The 16499-nt window shown below is 46.3% G+C and overlaps 1 protein-coding gene across 1 annotated transcript; it reads right to left on the reverse strand.

The window, feature by feature from the left end:
* Nucleotides 1–287: 287 nt before the first annotated feature.
* LOC141826337 (uncharacterized) lies at nucleotides 288–2563 on the reverse strand. The gene is made up of 5 exons (XM_074713579.1): nucleotides 1809–2563; nucleotides 1520–1570; nucleotides 1285–1357; nucleotides 623–738; nucleotides 288–348 (listed from the first exon to the last, which is right to left on the reverse strand). Exons 1-5 carry the CDS (start codon nucleotides 2492–2494, stop codon nucleotides 288–290), a joined length of 987 nt encoding a protein of 328 aa, XP_074569680.1. The 5' UTR covers nucleotides 2495–2563.
* Nucleotides 2564–16499: the final 13936 nt, after the last annotated feature.

Below are 16499 nucleotides of genomic sequence, written 5' to 3' on the forward strand. Positions count from 1 at the left end.
CACTCGGCCCTAACCCTTTGCCGAACTGTTGTGCGGCCCTAGTCTAAGCCGAATCCTCATTCGGCCCTAACCCTTTGCCGAACTATTGTGTGGCCCTAGTCTAAGTCGAATCCTCATTCGGCCCTAACCCTTTGCCGAATACCCATTCGGCCGTGTCCCTAATCCGAATCCTTCATTCGGCCATGCCCCTTCCCGAATCCTCATTCGGTCCTAACCCTTTGCCGAATACCCATTCGGTCGTGTCCATAATTCGAATCCTTCATTCGGCCATGCCCCTTCCCGAATCCTCATTTGGCCATCTCCTCGTCGAATCGCTCGACAACGCCCGGGCCCACCTCATCATGATCTCTGACAAGGCCACGCCCCATTTAATTAATGCTGTCTGTGCACAAATGTGGACGAAGTGATACTTCTACAGCGATGGGACAGGGAACTCTATTATTCCTGCCACCTCATTAATCATGATGAGACTGTTCATAAATGGTGATGTGACAGGTACACACGCTCCTCTCTCCTTAAAAAGGCCACTCCGCTCCGCAGGTAACTCTCTCTGGAACCCTTACTCTCTTTACACGCTCAAGTTCTCCTGTTCATCTTCTTCCTCTCCGTTTTCTCCACTGACTTGAGCGTCGGAGTGGCCGCGCCGGAGCAACCTCCGGCCGTCCTACTGACGTCTGCTTTGTTCGCAGGTCCGGAGGCCCTCATAGCCCTCTCCGTTCTTTCCTTCTCGAGCAATAACTTTGAAAAAGTATCATTTATGTCTTTGCACAATGTGATATTTAGAAGTCATATATATCTGGCTTTCAAGTCCAATCCTGCCATTCCTTTTATGCTAAATAGAAGCATGGCATGCAATATAATGTTTCATCTATGAGTTCTCTTTTACACCCATTAAACTGATGCCTTTGGTATGCCGTGCCTAGCTATACATAGAAAAAACATCTCTTCGCCATAATGGTTTAAATACTGCTGGTGTCAACCTATCCTGAAAACTCCATTCTAATGGCACTGAGAAACTCACTTTCTACCTAAAACATGATAACTGGTGAGCAATCCCACATCATTTTAATTCAGGCATAGTCTATTTAGCTCCCAAACTTTATAGTATCAACCATAGGAGGTCATACATATATAAATTAAAAAAATGTTTGTCATATTCCTATATTTCTAAATAGGATCTGAATTATATGATTAGAAGAATGAAAATTCGATGCATTACTGATGTAAGAAGTATTCATTTTAACATATAATTAATCCAATTGAGAGAGTGTGAAGTATATATACCTCAGATTCATCCTCCAAAACGAGCTTGTTCACCAAGTACTTTATCAGCAACCTAACTGTCATCCTTCCATCCCTGCAGTAATTCAGCTGTGAAGAATGAGAAGCTAAAAGCCACAACAAACATCATATTAATTGTTACTATTCTTTCTTTTGGGTTCTCCAAATATAGAAACTAAAACTGCACAAAATAGTAGCTCAACTAGAGTAGAATCATATTGAGAGAAGGTTGAAGTACTTGATCCTCAAGTAGCTCTTTGGTATCTGAGGCAAAAAAGGCTCCCTCCCACTGCAGAAATTCCAAATATTTTTAGAAAAAAGAAGAGAGAAAAACTCGTCAATTTTACTAATTAGCTAAATGCATATCCCCCGTACCATAACAAACAAACAAAAATGGAGGAGGAAAAACAAACGAAGAAGAGAGGTTTTTTACTATCCCTTTTTCGGTCGCCTAACAAACTAAATAAAAATGGAAAAACCACACAAAATTGTTTAATGCATTAATTTTTAGTCGCTGCCGTACGTACCGGTTTCGCTTCGCCTGAAGCGTGACCCAAACGCCCGATTGCGGTCTTCTCGGCGGGCTAACAACCCTCACCGCCATGCGCGGCGCCCCCGCGGAGCTCATCATCGGGTGCGCGAGCTGCCGCGCGACGAACTCCGGCATTGCCGGCGGAAGAATCAGCGCGGGACCACCGCCGAGGGCGAGATTCGTATTGCCAACATTCCAAAATCGCCCCCAATATTGCGGCGGTGGTTCCCTACTGTGGGGACCGGTCCACGGAACCATCGACCCCGCCATATCTGCCGCCGGCGGGTTGGGGAAGCCGCTAGCGCTACTGCTTGGCCAAACTGCTAGAAACGGCAACGGCGAGAACAGAGATACCGAAGAGGAGGCAGAGGATGTCTTCATCCGCTCGGCGCCACCGCTCGAGACGGCGGCGACAGTGGGGGAAAGAGGGTTAGGGGGCGGCCCGAGGGATAATCGGAGCCAATCGGTGGATGTGGCGAGGTCAACGTCATCATCGTCTCTTCGGTCGTCCTGCGGAGCCGGGGAGAGCTCGTCGTCGTACGCCATGGAGTGGGGGTTCGGTTTCAACGGGCCTCGGACAGCATGGAAATAGATGCGGCCGCAGCGCGATATGGGCGCACGAGATACGAAGCGTCGCTTGCGGCGGAGGCCATAATCGGGGATCATCGGAGCGTTGCACATACCATGATCGCAGTCGTCTCTCCGGTGTGCGTCGTCTCTCCGGCAGAGAAACCGGACATGGTGGAGCCCGAGGAGCTACGAGGACGAGGCAGCTCAGTATGCTGGAGAAGTACTGCGCTTGGAGATCTCTCGCTTTCCGTGGAATTCCTCTTTGGCAAGCTTGTGGAGAAGAAGAGTTGAGCGAGAGAGAGAGAGAGAGAGAGAGAGAGAGAGAGAAGAAAGGAAGAGGACGATGAGTGCAAGTAAAATTTTTATAAGCACATTTATCCCCTCGGTATTATTCATAATAATCCCGACACATGGAAGAAATATGCGACCGAGTGTACTGCCGCATAATATTAATTTAGTTATTCATATATTTTATAAATTAACTAGACGAGTTTAAAATTTTAAAATTAGGACAATTAACCATTGCAATGTTTGAAAAAAAAATAGATAATTGTAAATGAGCCAAACTTTAGTTTAATTTCTTTATTTTTAATTTCCTTGTAGTTAAATTTGTTTAACTTGAACGTAGTTTATTTAAATATATTATTGAATTCGTATAATTTTTATTTATAAGTATTAATTTATTTAGTTTAGTAAAAGATTTAAACTTTTTAATTAATTTTATATATATTAAATGAACATAAACTTCTGTTTATACTACTGAGATGTAGGTTTGGTTGGGTATTTTTGTGTGTGCAAAATTAAGGGCCGTGTTTGTTGAATTTGCATGAATGCCAGGGATCTTATTGCAAAAATGGCATGTTTACATGGGAGGAGATGAGTGGTGGGCCCGATAAATAATATACTATTTGAAAAAAAAAATAAACAAATATAAATAGTTTTGATTTGGCTATTATCATACCCCACACGAATAATATTTATTCTCTCTATCACCTTCCCTGCCCACATCTGAACACTATTAGTTAATAATTTCACGGACATAATCAAGTTGGTAATCGGATGATAAATTTATAATAATATAATAAGATTTGAATTCTCAAGATCCATATATATATATGTCATTAAAAAAATTAATTCCTCCCATTTAAGAAGTCGTTCGGTATCGTAATTTGTCTCCCTTTTATAAGACTTTAAGATAGACAATGGAGTGATTAGGATAAGAGTTATCATCTTTTACTACAATGAATAATATTAATTAGCCAATGGTCTCATGGGTGTAACTGAGTTGATACTCAAATGGTAGATTTATAACAATGGAAAAAAGTTCGAATCTCTTATAGATCCATGCCGAGAATTAGTTCCTCCCACATGTGAAGTTGTTCGGTATCATAATTTACTTCCCTTCTACAAGATCTTAGCTAGGATGAACAGTGAAAGGGAACAATGAACAACTACTAGTCAACAAATTAAACATGATAAACTCCGATCTTGTAAAATTTTAAAATATTAAAAGACAAATTGATTACAAATAATATTGTAGTTTTTGAGAATAATATATATATTACAAAAAGATAAATTTGAAGGCTTTTAGAATGTGCCCAAATTTTGTAGACTTCTTCAAGGAGTAGTTATAAATATACATGCATTAATTGATCTCGCTATACTTTCCCTTTGAAAAGAAATAGAGAGAGAACAACAAAAAAAATAAAAACAATATTTGAAGTTTAACAAGAGGTAGAAATGAATGCTAGTAATCATGAAATTTGAAGCTAGCTTTAGCCTTTAGGGAGGAAGATGAAACAAGAAACCTCCTTAGACCACCTCTGCCTCAGTACTATTCCATGAGCTTCAACACCAGCAACCCTAATCTCCATGTATTTGTCACCTCCAAGAATATCAATATCCAATCCCAAACCCAAACTCACCGGCCGTTAGTCTGAATATTCCACACTCAAGGCAAACTACTTCATGGATATTTAGCAATGTACTATTTTATTTATTGTTTTCCTCGAGAGATTTGTATATCCTATTAATAAAAAGATGGGTAGCGAGGTGCTATATCTATTTGGCAGTGTACTTGATGCGAATGGCTGCCCGGTGCTCCACAAGCTGTTCCATGAGAAATCATAGTATGCAAGTAATAATGACCAGTTATTGCGACCTCAAGCATCTTGTCATGAATGTCTTCTCCATCTATATATTAAAAACATGATAAGTGAATACATTGCTCCACAAGAAGACAATGGCGACTACTAAAAACTAAGAAATGGTTTGAAAACAAAACAAAAATAAACAAGGTACGTAATTAACTTGAGGTTTAATTTGCTGCACCAGTGGCAATGCAGAGTAGTCTGCATCGGGCTGATATGAAACGACAGTAATGAGAAGAGAATTTGCAGAAACGGAGGCAGCCGCAAGCAGCACCGCGTGGCGTTCCTATTTACATGATGGAAACAAACCGGAATCCGCAGATTAAAGTAGCATCATGAAGCTCTTAGTCTTTATGTTGCTTCGGTACGTACGCATGCATGCAGCAGGGCATGCATTATGGGCGCGTAGCGTAGGATGCAGCTACGCTACTGCATGCTGAACATGGCTATACTCTCTCATTGAAGATGCAGCAAAATGGAGTGATCGTATTAATATTTGACCCTTTATTAATTTCCTTCACCTGCTCGCTCTCAAGGCTCAACCGCTTGCCGCTGCTTCTTTTCTGAAGCATATCTTTTTTGGTGCTCATAAGCAATGATGCCCTTCTCTTCTTTCCACACCCTCATTAATTAATTTTCTTTCACTCTCTCTCTCTCTCTCTCTCTCTCTCTCTCTCTCTCTCTCCTTTGTTATAATTGTAGCTGACTGAGCAATAGCAGGACCCTTTTCCAATGCAAGGGCAAGGTCTAGTGTCTATTGATTTTTATGCGGAAGAGAGACATGTAAGCAAGATATGTCTTATAAGTGTCCATTGGTAATTAGCCCTAGCTCCTCTGCTGAGGCAAGTGTCAGTTCATCAGCATGCACCTCATGGTACCCTGCACCGCAATCATCAAGTGCAAAGATCGGGAGGGGAGAAAAAGCAGCCCAGTAGAATCAACATGGCCTTTGTTCAGAAACTGCACATCATTTCCTTGAAAACGTACGTACAGTTAGAATACGAATCTTCTGTAACAATTAAAGCGTGTAACAATTAAAGCGTATGCAAAAGTGTGTTAGACAAAAAGAAGTAAAGAAGGATGGGAGTTGGTGAGGAACTTTATGATTTAGCTGTGTCAATTGAAGTAATTACTAGTGGGAAGGGAACGGTAGAAGGAGCATGAAGATGAGAAAGTGAGCGAGTAGTAGTGTGTGTGTATTGGTTGGGGCATGACGAGGCCTTGTCCTTTGGTTGCATGATTTGATATCTCAACAGTAATCTATATATGCTGATATAAAAGAAAAGTTCATATGTAAATAGCGTATGACAGAATCAATTTTAGATCATCATCTCTTAAAATTGATCTTTGATTATTATATCAATAATATCATACATTGATCGTCTGTGCTACGCTTTAGAACACGAGAGAGCCCCCATGCCGCCTTCTCGTGTTGTGGCATCGCCAATTGCCAGTCCACGATCCCTCCCTCTGCTCGACACTTCAGTAAAATGTGGAATCTATTATCCAGCGGTTCCACACGATCGATCCTACGACCATCGATGAGAAGGTAATTAAATCGAGAAACTGCAGTTGACCACGACGGAGAAGGGCATTGTCTGGGTTTCATCGAGATTCAACAATCCTTATCTACTTTAACAACTTTGATCTATCATAACTAATTCAACTATGCTCCGAAGACATCATCCCTCTGCTCAACACAATGGACGGTAGATGATAGAGATGAAATGTGGGATCTGCTTAATTAATCCTTGCCGATGATTTAACGGTGGAAAAAAAGGAGACTATACTCCCACTACCTTCCCACTTTTTGTTTTTTATTTCCCTTTTCTTTTCTTCGACCAGTTATTAGTTTATACATAAATTATGAAGAACTATTTTATTTTTATTTAAGAAAAAAGTATTTGGAATGATTAATAAAGCATGGTTGTGCTAACACACCTGTTTATGAATAATTATTAACCCATGATCGTCCATCTCAGTGACCATAAACTCTATATCTTGCATGCCTTTTGTTAATATTTTCCTAAATCACTCTACCTTAAAATCTTACTCCACCCTCCATCATTGTCCCACATAACCAATTCAATTTTATTACAAAATGTAATAAGACAGATGTTTAAATAATTTCATCCCATTTTTTAATATAAAATCTAAGTATTTAAGTTTTATATTAATTTTGAAGGTAGATAATGAACCTTCAAAATATTTATTTTTATTAGGATTTTTTTATTAGTACTTCTCATAAAATCCATAGGAAATGATAAGAGAAAAAGGAAAAAAAAATTCCTTTTCTCGTATCACAAAATTATAAAGACTTAAATGGAATTAGTCACAAAATTGTATTTTAAATTTTAATATAGTGCTACTTATAGAATGTCGGATGACAAGAGAAGCATGAAAAGAAGGATGCCTTTGAAAGGTGCATGTGCTAAAGATTATTAAGGATATAGAGGAATATTGTCTATAATATCATATTTAAAGGAAAAAAGCAGGGCAGGTCCATGCCTTGCTTGACCTAGCAAACGGTCCATTTACGGCACTACCATGCATGCATGGGTACATGCATAGCTGAAACATATTCCTTAGCCAACATTAATCATGCATAGCTTGACAACAAGCAAACTATGATCCGCATGTACATTAGGTAACCACATGTGTAATACATCTATCCATGCACTCATCATGATGTCATCATCATCAACAGAATTGTAGTATGAATAAACAATAATAATAAAGATGAAGCAAAAGGAAGGAAATTAAACTTTGGAACAAACCAAGGCATGCAAATTGCAAAAGAGAAATTAAAGTACATGTGGTTTAATGAGGTTGCGATGTCATTGTGCTCCATTCATTAATAATAATAATAATGATTATTATTATTATTATTATTATTATATGAAAAAAGGTTGGTGATTAGGGCATCTACAATGCTGGTTAAAAGAGCGTTAATAATGCTTCTTTTAATCTCTTTCCAGGTGACGTGGAGGAGTGAGTGTGGACGTGGAGTAGTGATAGAAAAGTAAAGGTTTGAATGCGTTCAAACCTTTGAACGCGTTAATGGAGCAGAGGTGGATCCCACACATTTTTTTTTATTTTTTAATCTCTTTGAATGCGTTAATTGTTAGAATATTTAATATATATTATATATTAAATATATATATATATATATGACCCGGTCTATGTGACCCGGTCCATCTAGAGGATCTATATATATGACTGTAATCATTGTTATTTTCATTCAATCAATAAGACATTATTCTTACTTGGTATCAGAGCGAATAACCTAATCCCACCCCACAGCGCCGAAGAAGAACGCCGCCCTCAGCGCCGAAGGAAGAAGGACGAGGAGCCCGCGACAAATACCAGAGACGAGAATAGGGATTTGCCCTGTTCATCGTGGTCCTCTTCTCCCACCTCGCGACTCACCGCGCCGCCAGCTTCTCGTGGTCCTCTTCTCCCCGAGCACGCGCCGGCTACAAATGGGATAAACCCTAGCCACCGCTGCAGAGAAAGCCCTTCTTCCCGGAGCGAGAACCGTCGGGCACTACCTCCTCTCTCGCGGCTTCTCCTCCCTGTGAGCATCTACGGCCGATCATCTCCTCCGATCGACCATCACCAGCCGAGCTCCTCCTCTGTGCGATGTCACCGGGCATCCTCTGTTTTGCAGCAGCCTCAGGAGCTTGATTTCCCGCAGGATGCGGGTGGCGTCGGAGACGTGCTCGAAGACGTCTTTGATCTTCTTGATCGCCACCTTCTCGCCGGAGAGGGAGTCGACCGCGGCGCCCACGACCCCGTAGCTGCCCTTTCCCACGACCTCCTGCACGCGGTACCTGTTCCCTTCGCCGTACTCCGTGAAGAGAAGAGGATGCACTGTAGCTTTCCCAGAACAGACCGAGAAAATTAGATTTCTGCCTATGGCCTGCTAGATTTTTTTTTTTGCGCGGCCGCCGAACCTAAATCACACCGTGGTTTTAGGGATTCTTGTGGAGCGGACCGCTCTCCTGTTCTCCGTGTCGACTTCCTGCCCTGTTCGTGCAGAGAAATACTGCCGCCAATCCACCGCAATACTTCATTTTCTATTCAGGCTTTCTTCCACTTGCTGTCAGGGGTTCCAAATCTCCAGAGGCCGAGACATAGCAAAAAGGCGACCGCCGTCTCCCCTTCAAACCCTAGCCGCGATTTCTTAAAATCGTGGCCTGTAATTTTTTGGTGGCTTTCTGTTCTGTTCTAATCCAAGATCGAGCACAGACACGAGATTCAATTGGTACAGTGCACTGCTCGACTATCTGCTTCTCAATATGGATTGTGTTAATGCTTGCAAGGATGCTCGATCGGATAAGTCTGATAGATGTCGTAGTTGTCTGAATGCTGATCATGCTTACACTCATTGCCCCAACATTGAGTGTCGTTATTGCCACAAAAAGGGTCATGTCCGTCAGAACTGCCCAAAACTGGGTCGTACATCTTCTACAGCTGGCTCTTCCTCTCCCATGGTCGCCGTCACAAATGTTTTGCAGTCGCCTCAGTCCACTACTCCCACCCTTATGGATATCCATAAACTGCTCACTCAGGTTTTATCTATCAATCCTTCATTAACCACCACATCAGGTAACCGACAATGGTTCTTAGATTCTGCTTGTTGCAACCATATGACCTCTAACATTAATCTGCTACATTCTATAAAACCTCTCACCACTTCGCCTCCCATTCAGACTGCAAATGGTGCCCCCATGCACATTACGCACACTGGTCATGCCACTTCACCATCTCTCCAAGATGTCTACTACATTCCCCATTTAACATTAAACCTTATTTTTATTGGTCAGTTAGTTGAGCAGGGACTTACTGTTATTTTCACGTCTTCTGGTGTACAGGTTCAGGATTCGTAGACGGGCCAGATATTGTTTCTTCTTGGGTGATTCCTCTTGTTTCATCTGGCGAATGCAAGAAACAGACTGTCGTTTCTCGTTCCAGTGCTGAGTCAGAATATCGTGCGCTTGCAGATTCTACTTCTGAGCTTCTTTGGATTCGACGACTTATCTCTGATCTTGGCATTTCTCAACCGCCTGCCACCGATCATCATTGTGATAGTCAGAGTGTCATTCATATTTCTCGAAATGATGTGTTTCATGAGCGCACTAAGCACATCGAGATCGATTGCCATTTTGTACGACAGCATGTTAGTGCTGGCACTGTACAGTTGCGGTCCGTGTCTACTGAACATCAAATTGCAGATGTCTTCACCAAGTTTCTCTTGCCGGGTCGCTTCTATGTGTTATTGAACAAACTCAAGCTGATCTCTACTCTACCACCTTGAGTTTCGAGGGGGGGTGTTAGAATATTTAATATATATTATATATTAAATATATATATATGACTCGGTCTATGTGACCCGGTTCATTAGAGGATCTATATATATGACTGTAATCGTTGTTATTTTCATTCAATCAATAAGACATTATTCTTACCTTCATGATATTGTTCACTTTGGGCCTAAGCCCTCATGGCTTTGCTCTTGGGCTCTCCCCAAAAGGCCTCATTCCAATGGAGATACTTTCCATCCTTTTAACCTAATGATCTTTTCCATGTGCTTTAGATGTGGGACTATGTTTGCACCCTTGCAACCCAACAATCCCCCCTTCAAACAAAGGACCACTGGAAGCTCCCCTACCATTTCTCATGGTCCGGCTACCATGTCCTCATGGTCCGCGATGTCCTCATGGTCTGGCTGCCATGTCCCTCATGTCCGGCTGCCATGTCCACATGGTCCGGCTGCCATTTCTCATGGTCGGTCATGTCCATATGGTCCGGCTGCCATGTCCCTCATGGTCCGGCCGTCATGTCCCTCATGGTCCGAGCCTCCCCTACTTCCTTTGTTTTTAAGGTTTAAAGCACATGGTTAGATCTAGATCATGGCTCATCCGGCGGTTAGTCCGGTGAAGAGCGGCCTCGCTCTGATACCAATTGTTGGGTCCAAAAGGATGTTCTGTATCTCCACAATGACATGATATTGTCCACTTTGGGCCTAAGCCCTCATGGCTTTGTTCTTGGGCTCTCCCCCAAAAGGCCTCACACCAATGAAGATACTTTCCATCCTTTAACCTCATGATCTTTTCCATATGCTTTAGATGTGGGACTATGTTTGCACCCTTGCAACCCAACAATATTAATAACAAGATACATTGCAGATGTGGCTGCATGCACGCATGCATTTGATTACAAAATTGTCTCTTTAGTTTGATGCGAGCCAAGTGAGGACAGTGGCCTGATGATGCCTACTGTCACGCGCCTTCCCTGTGGGTCCGACCACGCTTTTCAAATCTTTCAGCTGATAAAAGAATGGAGGAAAATAATAAAGATATTGAGAATGAAGATGATCTAGTTTCTGATGGGAGTTGAGTAGACCTTCACATTGTAATGGCAAAATAGTAAGATATATTATTGTCAATCAGTTCGATCCAATTAATCACTAGTCTAATTTGAATAAGTCCATGCACATAATTAATTAATTCCAATGTTGGAATTGTGACCAATATGACAATACTGATTATTCATCGAATCGAATGATGAAAAAATAGAAGACCGTTCGCCAGGAACCTTATTCAATAGTAGGCGGCAAGATAAAAAGAGAAAAAGAAAGCATATCCGCTTTAAGTGCTGCTATCTGATCATGGAATAGGAATCTTTGGCTTCTTTTAGGTACGTCAGTCCGGGTCACATAGGCTATGAAGAGAGGACAGAGCCTTAACCCCAGAGAGACCTCTTTTCTCCGTCTTTCGGGTTGTAGGGCGTAGGGTAGGACCCTGTTATGGGTGTTATAACCCTCCTCCCCCTCACGGATTCGGTCATCTAGGACTTGGCCTCTCTACCCAGTCAGCTCGGCTCGGCAGCCCAGCACTGCCATTCGGCTGTCATTCGGCTCGGCCTAGCAGCTGCCATTCGGCTCGACAGCAGGCAGTCAGTTCGGCTCGGCAGCCCACTTCAACTCAGTTCGGCTCGGCAGCCCACTACAGCTCAGTTCGGCTCGGCAGCACAGCACTGCCACTCGGCTCAACCCTCCACTTAGGCCATTCGACACTTTGCTCAGTTCTACCAAGACCACTAAGCCCACTCAGCACTCATTTTATTCATCCCATGTGACTTGCCATAAGGGTATGCTCCCGGTCATATCATGTCAAGAAAGGTCTTATCAAGATCTTCACAAGACCATGCCTTGTCAGAAGGATGTGACTTGTTAGAAATGGTCTTCTCTCTCTATTAAACAACTTTATCAAGTATTAAATGAAGACACGACTTGTCAGAAAAGACTCTTTCTCTATTTAACAACTTTGGCAAGCGTCTCTCTCTCTCTCCAATGAATAACCTAGCCAAGCATTAAAAGCGGATGTAATTGGTTGTCTTCTCAAGACCATGCTTCGTCAGAAATGGTCATATTTTCAAGGGAGCTCCTGATGTATAAAAAGGGAGGAAGGAGGTAAACTAGGGGAGGAGTCCGGGCTCTGGTCTCTCTCTCTCTCTCACACTTATTATCCTTTTTGGGCTGAGCATTTCATTACAGTATTTTTCATTACTGTACTTCTTCTTCCTCCTGACTGGGGCTGACTTGAGCGTCGGAGTGGCCGTCCGGGGACTCCCCGGCGCCAGGATGACCTCTGTTTTCCGATGATATTTCAGGGCCTCTCGGTGGTTGATCTTCTCTCCTTCCTCGGTGTGGAGGCCCTCTCCGACGGTTCCACCCCCCTCTCTTCCCCTGCGTGCTGACTGGTCCGGCGACGCGTCCGGAAGCCGATCTCAACAGGAACATATTTTGGCGCCGTCTGTGGGAACACAAACTGCCCTGCCTTGAGACGTGCTGGGAGACAACCTCGTCGGACCTGCTCACACATCATTTTAACCCAAGAGGAATATTACCGCCTAATGGCCGTCGCTGTCGCAGCCTCGCAACACCAGCGCTTCGCTCCAGCCCGACCCTTCACAAAATCTACCCTAGCGGAGTTCCTCAGTATTTCAGCGGACCTCCTCACTATGTCGCTGAGCTCCTCAGCATCTTGACTGACCTCTCAATGGCTCAGCCTGCAGCCCGTCGATCTTCTCAGCGCGACAGCTTCGTCGATGTGTCAAAAGGAGCAATCCTGGTACACATGATTGCATCGTATTCTGATCCTGATGCATATGCCTTTTTGCAGGGCATCTTTCTACCGCAATCTCAACCTCCCCCGCGCTCCTGCAGCCGGGGTCGAGCTAAACTCTGGTGGTCTCGGACCACTAGCTCCATCGGCAAACGTCCTACTATACAGGGCTCAACCTCCCCCGTGCTCCTGCAGCGGGGGTCGAGCTAAACTCTGGTGGTCTCGGACCACTAGCTCCATCGGCAAACGTCCTACTATACAGGGCTCAACCTCCCTCGCGCTCTTGCAACCGGGGTCGAGCTAAACTCTGGTGGTCTCAGACCACTAGCTCCATCGGCAAACGTCCTATTATACAGGGCTCAACCTCCCCCGCGCTCCTGCAGCCGGGGTCGAGCTAAACTCTGGTGGTCTCGGACCACTAGCTCCATCGGCAAACGTCCTACCATACAGGGCTCAACCTCCCCCGCGCTCCTGCAGCCGGGGTTGAGCTAAACTCTGGTGGTCTCGGACCACTAGCTCCATCGGCAAACGTCCTATTATACAGGGCTCAACCTCCCCCGCGCTCCTGCAGCCGGGGTCGAGCTAAACTCTGGTGGTCTCGGACAACTAGCTCCATCGGCAAACGTCCTACTATACAGGGCTCAACCTCCCCCGCGCTCCTGCAGCCGGGGTCGAGCTAAACTCTGGTGGTCTCGGACTACTAGCTCCATCGGCAAACGTCCTACTATACAGGGCTCAACGTCCCCCGCGCTCCTGCAGCCGGGATCGAGCTAAACTCTGGTGGTCTCGGACCACTAGCTCCATCGGCAAACGTCCTATTATACAGGGCTCAACCTCCCCCGCGCTCCTGCAGCCGGGGTCGAGCTAAACTCTGGTGGTCTCGGACCACTAGCTCCATCGGCAAACGTCCTACTATACAGGGCTCAACCTCCCCCGCGCTCCTGCAGCCGGGGTCGAGCTAAACTCTGGTGGTCTCGGACCACTAGCTCCATCGGCAATACTCCCTTCGGCTCGGACATAGTCAAGGTCGAGCTTACTCCCGATGGTCACGGACCACTAGCGCCCGCCACAACAAAGTCTGGTAAATCTCGGAACACTCGCTATCTTTCCATGCTTAACTCCCCCGCGCTCCTGCAGCCGGGATCGAGCTAAACTCTGGTGGTCTCGGACCACTAGCTCCATCGGCAAACGTCCTATTATACAGGGCTCAACCTCCCCCGCGCTCCTGCAGCCGGGGTCGAGCTAAACTCTGGTGGTCTCGGACCACTAGCTCCATCGGCAAACGTCCTACTATACAGGGCTCAACCTCCCCCGCGCTCCTGCAGCCGGGGTCGAGCTAAACTCTGGTGGTCTCGGACCACTAGCTCCATCGGCAATACTCCCTTCGGCTCGGACATAGCCAAGGTCGAGCTTACTCCCGATGGTCACGGACCACTAGCGCCCGCCACAACAAAGTCTGGTAAATCTCGGAACACTCACTATCTTTCCATGCTTAACTCGCCCGCGCTTCGCACAGTCGAGGTCGAGCCGAATCATGGAATCGGACCCGCTACCGCGTCCGTCACCGCCATCTCCTACAATTCTCAATCTCAAACTCCCTTGCGCTCCTGCAGCCGGGGTCGAGCTCGCTTCGACAACAGAACCTTACTACAGGTATGGAGTCTCCCTCAGTTCTTTTCTAAACAGTTTTCATCAGTTCTCTCCTCGGCATTCGTGCTCAACGGCTCACTCATAATATGAGCATTTAGCGCTCTCTCTCTGATTCAGTCAACTCAGCCAGCAGAACTCTCACTGACTCCCTCAACTCTGTCAGCTCAGTCAGAAATCTCTCTGACTCGTTCGACTTAGTCAGCACTCTCACTGACTCTACTCTTCACGCACTTTGACAGCTCAGTATCAGTTAGTCTGATCAGTAGTTCTCGAGTTTTTGCGCCCTTTACAGCTCAGAGTCTCCAGCAGTCAGTTGCGTCAGTTTTGGCTTCTCAGCCCGCTTTCTTTGTGCAGAAGATCAGCTAGAGTCTTGGCTAACTCCGTAGCGACATACATCGGCCCGTGGCACCCAGTTTACCGACTTCAAAACCAAGAGTTTACCGACCCAGCACTAACCTACTGCATAGTTTACGCGGGAGTTTATTATTACCTGGTGTCCGCCATTCTTCCACGTTGACTATAATTTATATGTCAAATCAATCATTCCACGTGGAAATGATCCTTTCACTCCACCAACCAGGGCTTAAAATCAAACATGGGCCCCACTAATACCCTTGCTAACCTCCTCCACGTGCAGCTCCTTCCCAGCTCAAGCTACCGATGTACTGCATGCAGCCACTTTGCTGCTACACACTGCAGCATGTCACGCCGAAAGCTTGCAGCAGCCTGCTTCTGACCCGTCTGCTGCGCGCCAAAAATGTGCGCCGACCATCATCCACCGCAGACAACGCAGAAGGTTGACTGCAACACACCGACCAATGCACTGCACAAGCCTCCTTCATCACCCTTTTCCATGGCAATCGTCGCCGAGGATGCCCCTCCGCCACAACCCCCGCTGCGGAAGACGTTGCAGAGGACACCAGGAGAAGACAAGGCTGAATCGCGACAGCGAGCTCGCCGTTGCCGGCACGAGCAGAAACGCGAAGCGCAAGTCCTTCTCCGCTACCTGCACGAGCAGAATCACGAATCCTCTTCGCCGCCGCTTGCGCGAACCGAGCCGCAACAGCAACCGGCTCGCCGCCACCTGCGCGAACCGAGCCGCAACAGCAACCGGCTCGTCGCCGCCTGCGCGAACCGAGCCGCAACAGTAACGAATTCGCCGCCGCCTGCGCGTGCCGAAATCCTCTTCCCTCGCATCTTCCTTCGCCGGCGTCCCGAACTTCCATCTTCGAGCCTCCAGCCTCGAACCTTCACCCAGTCTTCGAGCCTCTGGCCTCGAACCTTCACCCAAGAAGCTTCGACGTTGCCCAGACCGAACCGCGGCCGCCGAACAACCCTTTTCTTTCCCTGCTTGCCCGGACCGAATTGCGACAGCGAGTCACCGCTGCCTACGCGGGACAGAGCCCACAACCTCCGCCTCCGACTCCCCATTCAGCTCACAAGGATTCGACGACTTCCCGCTCCCAGGTCTTGGTCTTCTCTCTGCCTTTCCGTTGTTTTCCCAAGCCGAATCGCGACAGCGAGCCGCCACTGCCTACGCGGGCCGGAGCCCGCCACCTCCCCCTTCGCGGCAAACTTCGCCCACCGAAGCCCGCAACCTGGCCCTTCGCGGCAAACTTCGCGGCAGCCTCGTCCTTCGCGGCAAGCTACGCTCACGCCCGTCGACGCAGCCCGCGACATCGCCTGCAAGCCTTCGCTCACCTGAGTCCTCTTCCGCTTCCGATTTCTCGCACCCGACGCCCGGCTCCCGCGGCGTCTCCCAGCCCTCGCTCACGCCCGAGCGTCCCTCGCCCGCGGCGCTTGACCGAAAACCCTCACAAATCGCCACGCATGGTCATCACCGCCGAGCCCTCGTCTCGGCTCATCTCCGAGCTTGGCCTCATTGGGTGGCGCCGACATGAGGAAGATGCAGCGGGAAAAGCGGTAGAAAGAAAGAAAAATAAAAGAAAAAGATGGATATGAGAAAGAAATAAGGAAAAAAGAAAATAAACACTGCCATGGCACACCATGCACCAACTACTGGCCATCTCAACGTCACATCAACACTACCATGCCACCTCTACAGCAACACATCAATGCTACTGCAAACGCCACACCATGTTGCTGCATTCCCTCTCCAAAACTTCTCTGTCACGCCTGCAGCACGCCGAAAGCTGACTGCATCCCACTGCAACACGCCTCCAT

The sequence above is a fragment of the Curcuma longa genome, chromosome 4, assembly GCF_044706935.1.
Source record: "Curcuma longa cultivar G26 ecotype Majalengka, Jawa Barat chromosome 4, ITB_CL_G26_1.1, whole genome shotgun sequence".
Taxonomy (NCBI): domain Eukaryota; kingdom Viridiplantae; phylum Streptophyta; class Magnoliopsida; order Zingiberales; family Zingiberaceae; genus Curcuma; species Curcuma longa.

Excerpts from the sequence above, each read along its gene's own strand:
- LOC141826337 (XM_074713579.1), bottom strand. The coding sequence starts at position 2,494 with ATGTGCAACGCTCCGATGATCCCCGATTATGGCCTCCGCCGCAAGCGA. Across the intron at positions 1,358-1,519 it reads AAGAGCTACTTGAGGATCAA|GGATGGAAGGATGACAGTTA; the intron begins GTACTTCAACCT and ends GAATTACTGCAG. Across the intron at positions 349-622 it reads GCGGCCACTCCGACGCTCAA|AGATCATGATGAGGTGGGCC; the intron begins GTCAGTGGAGAA and ends TGGCCTTGTCAG.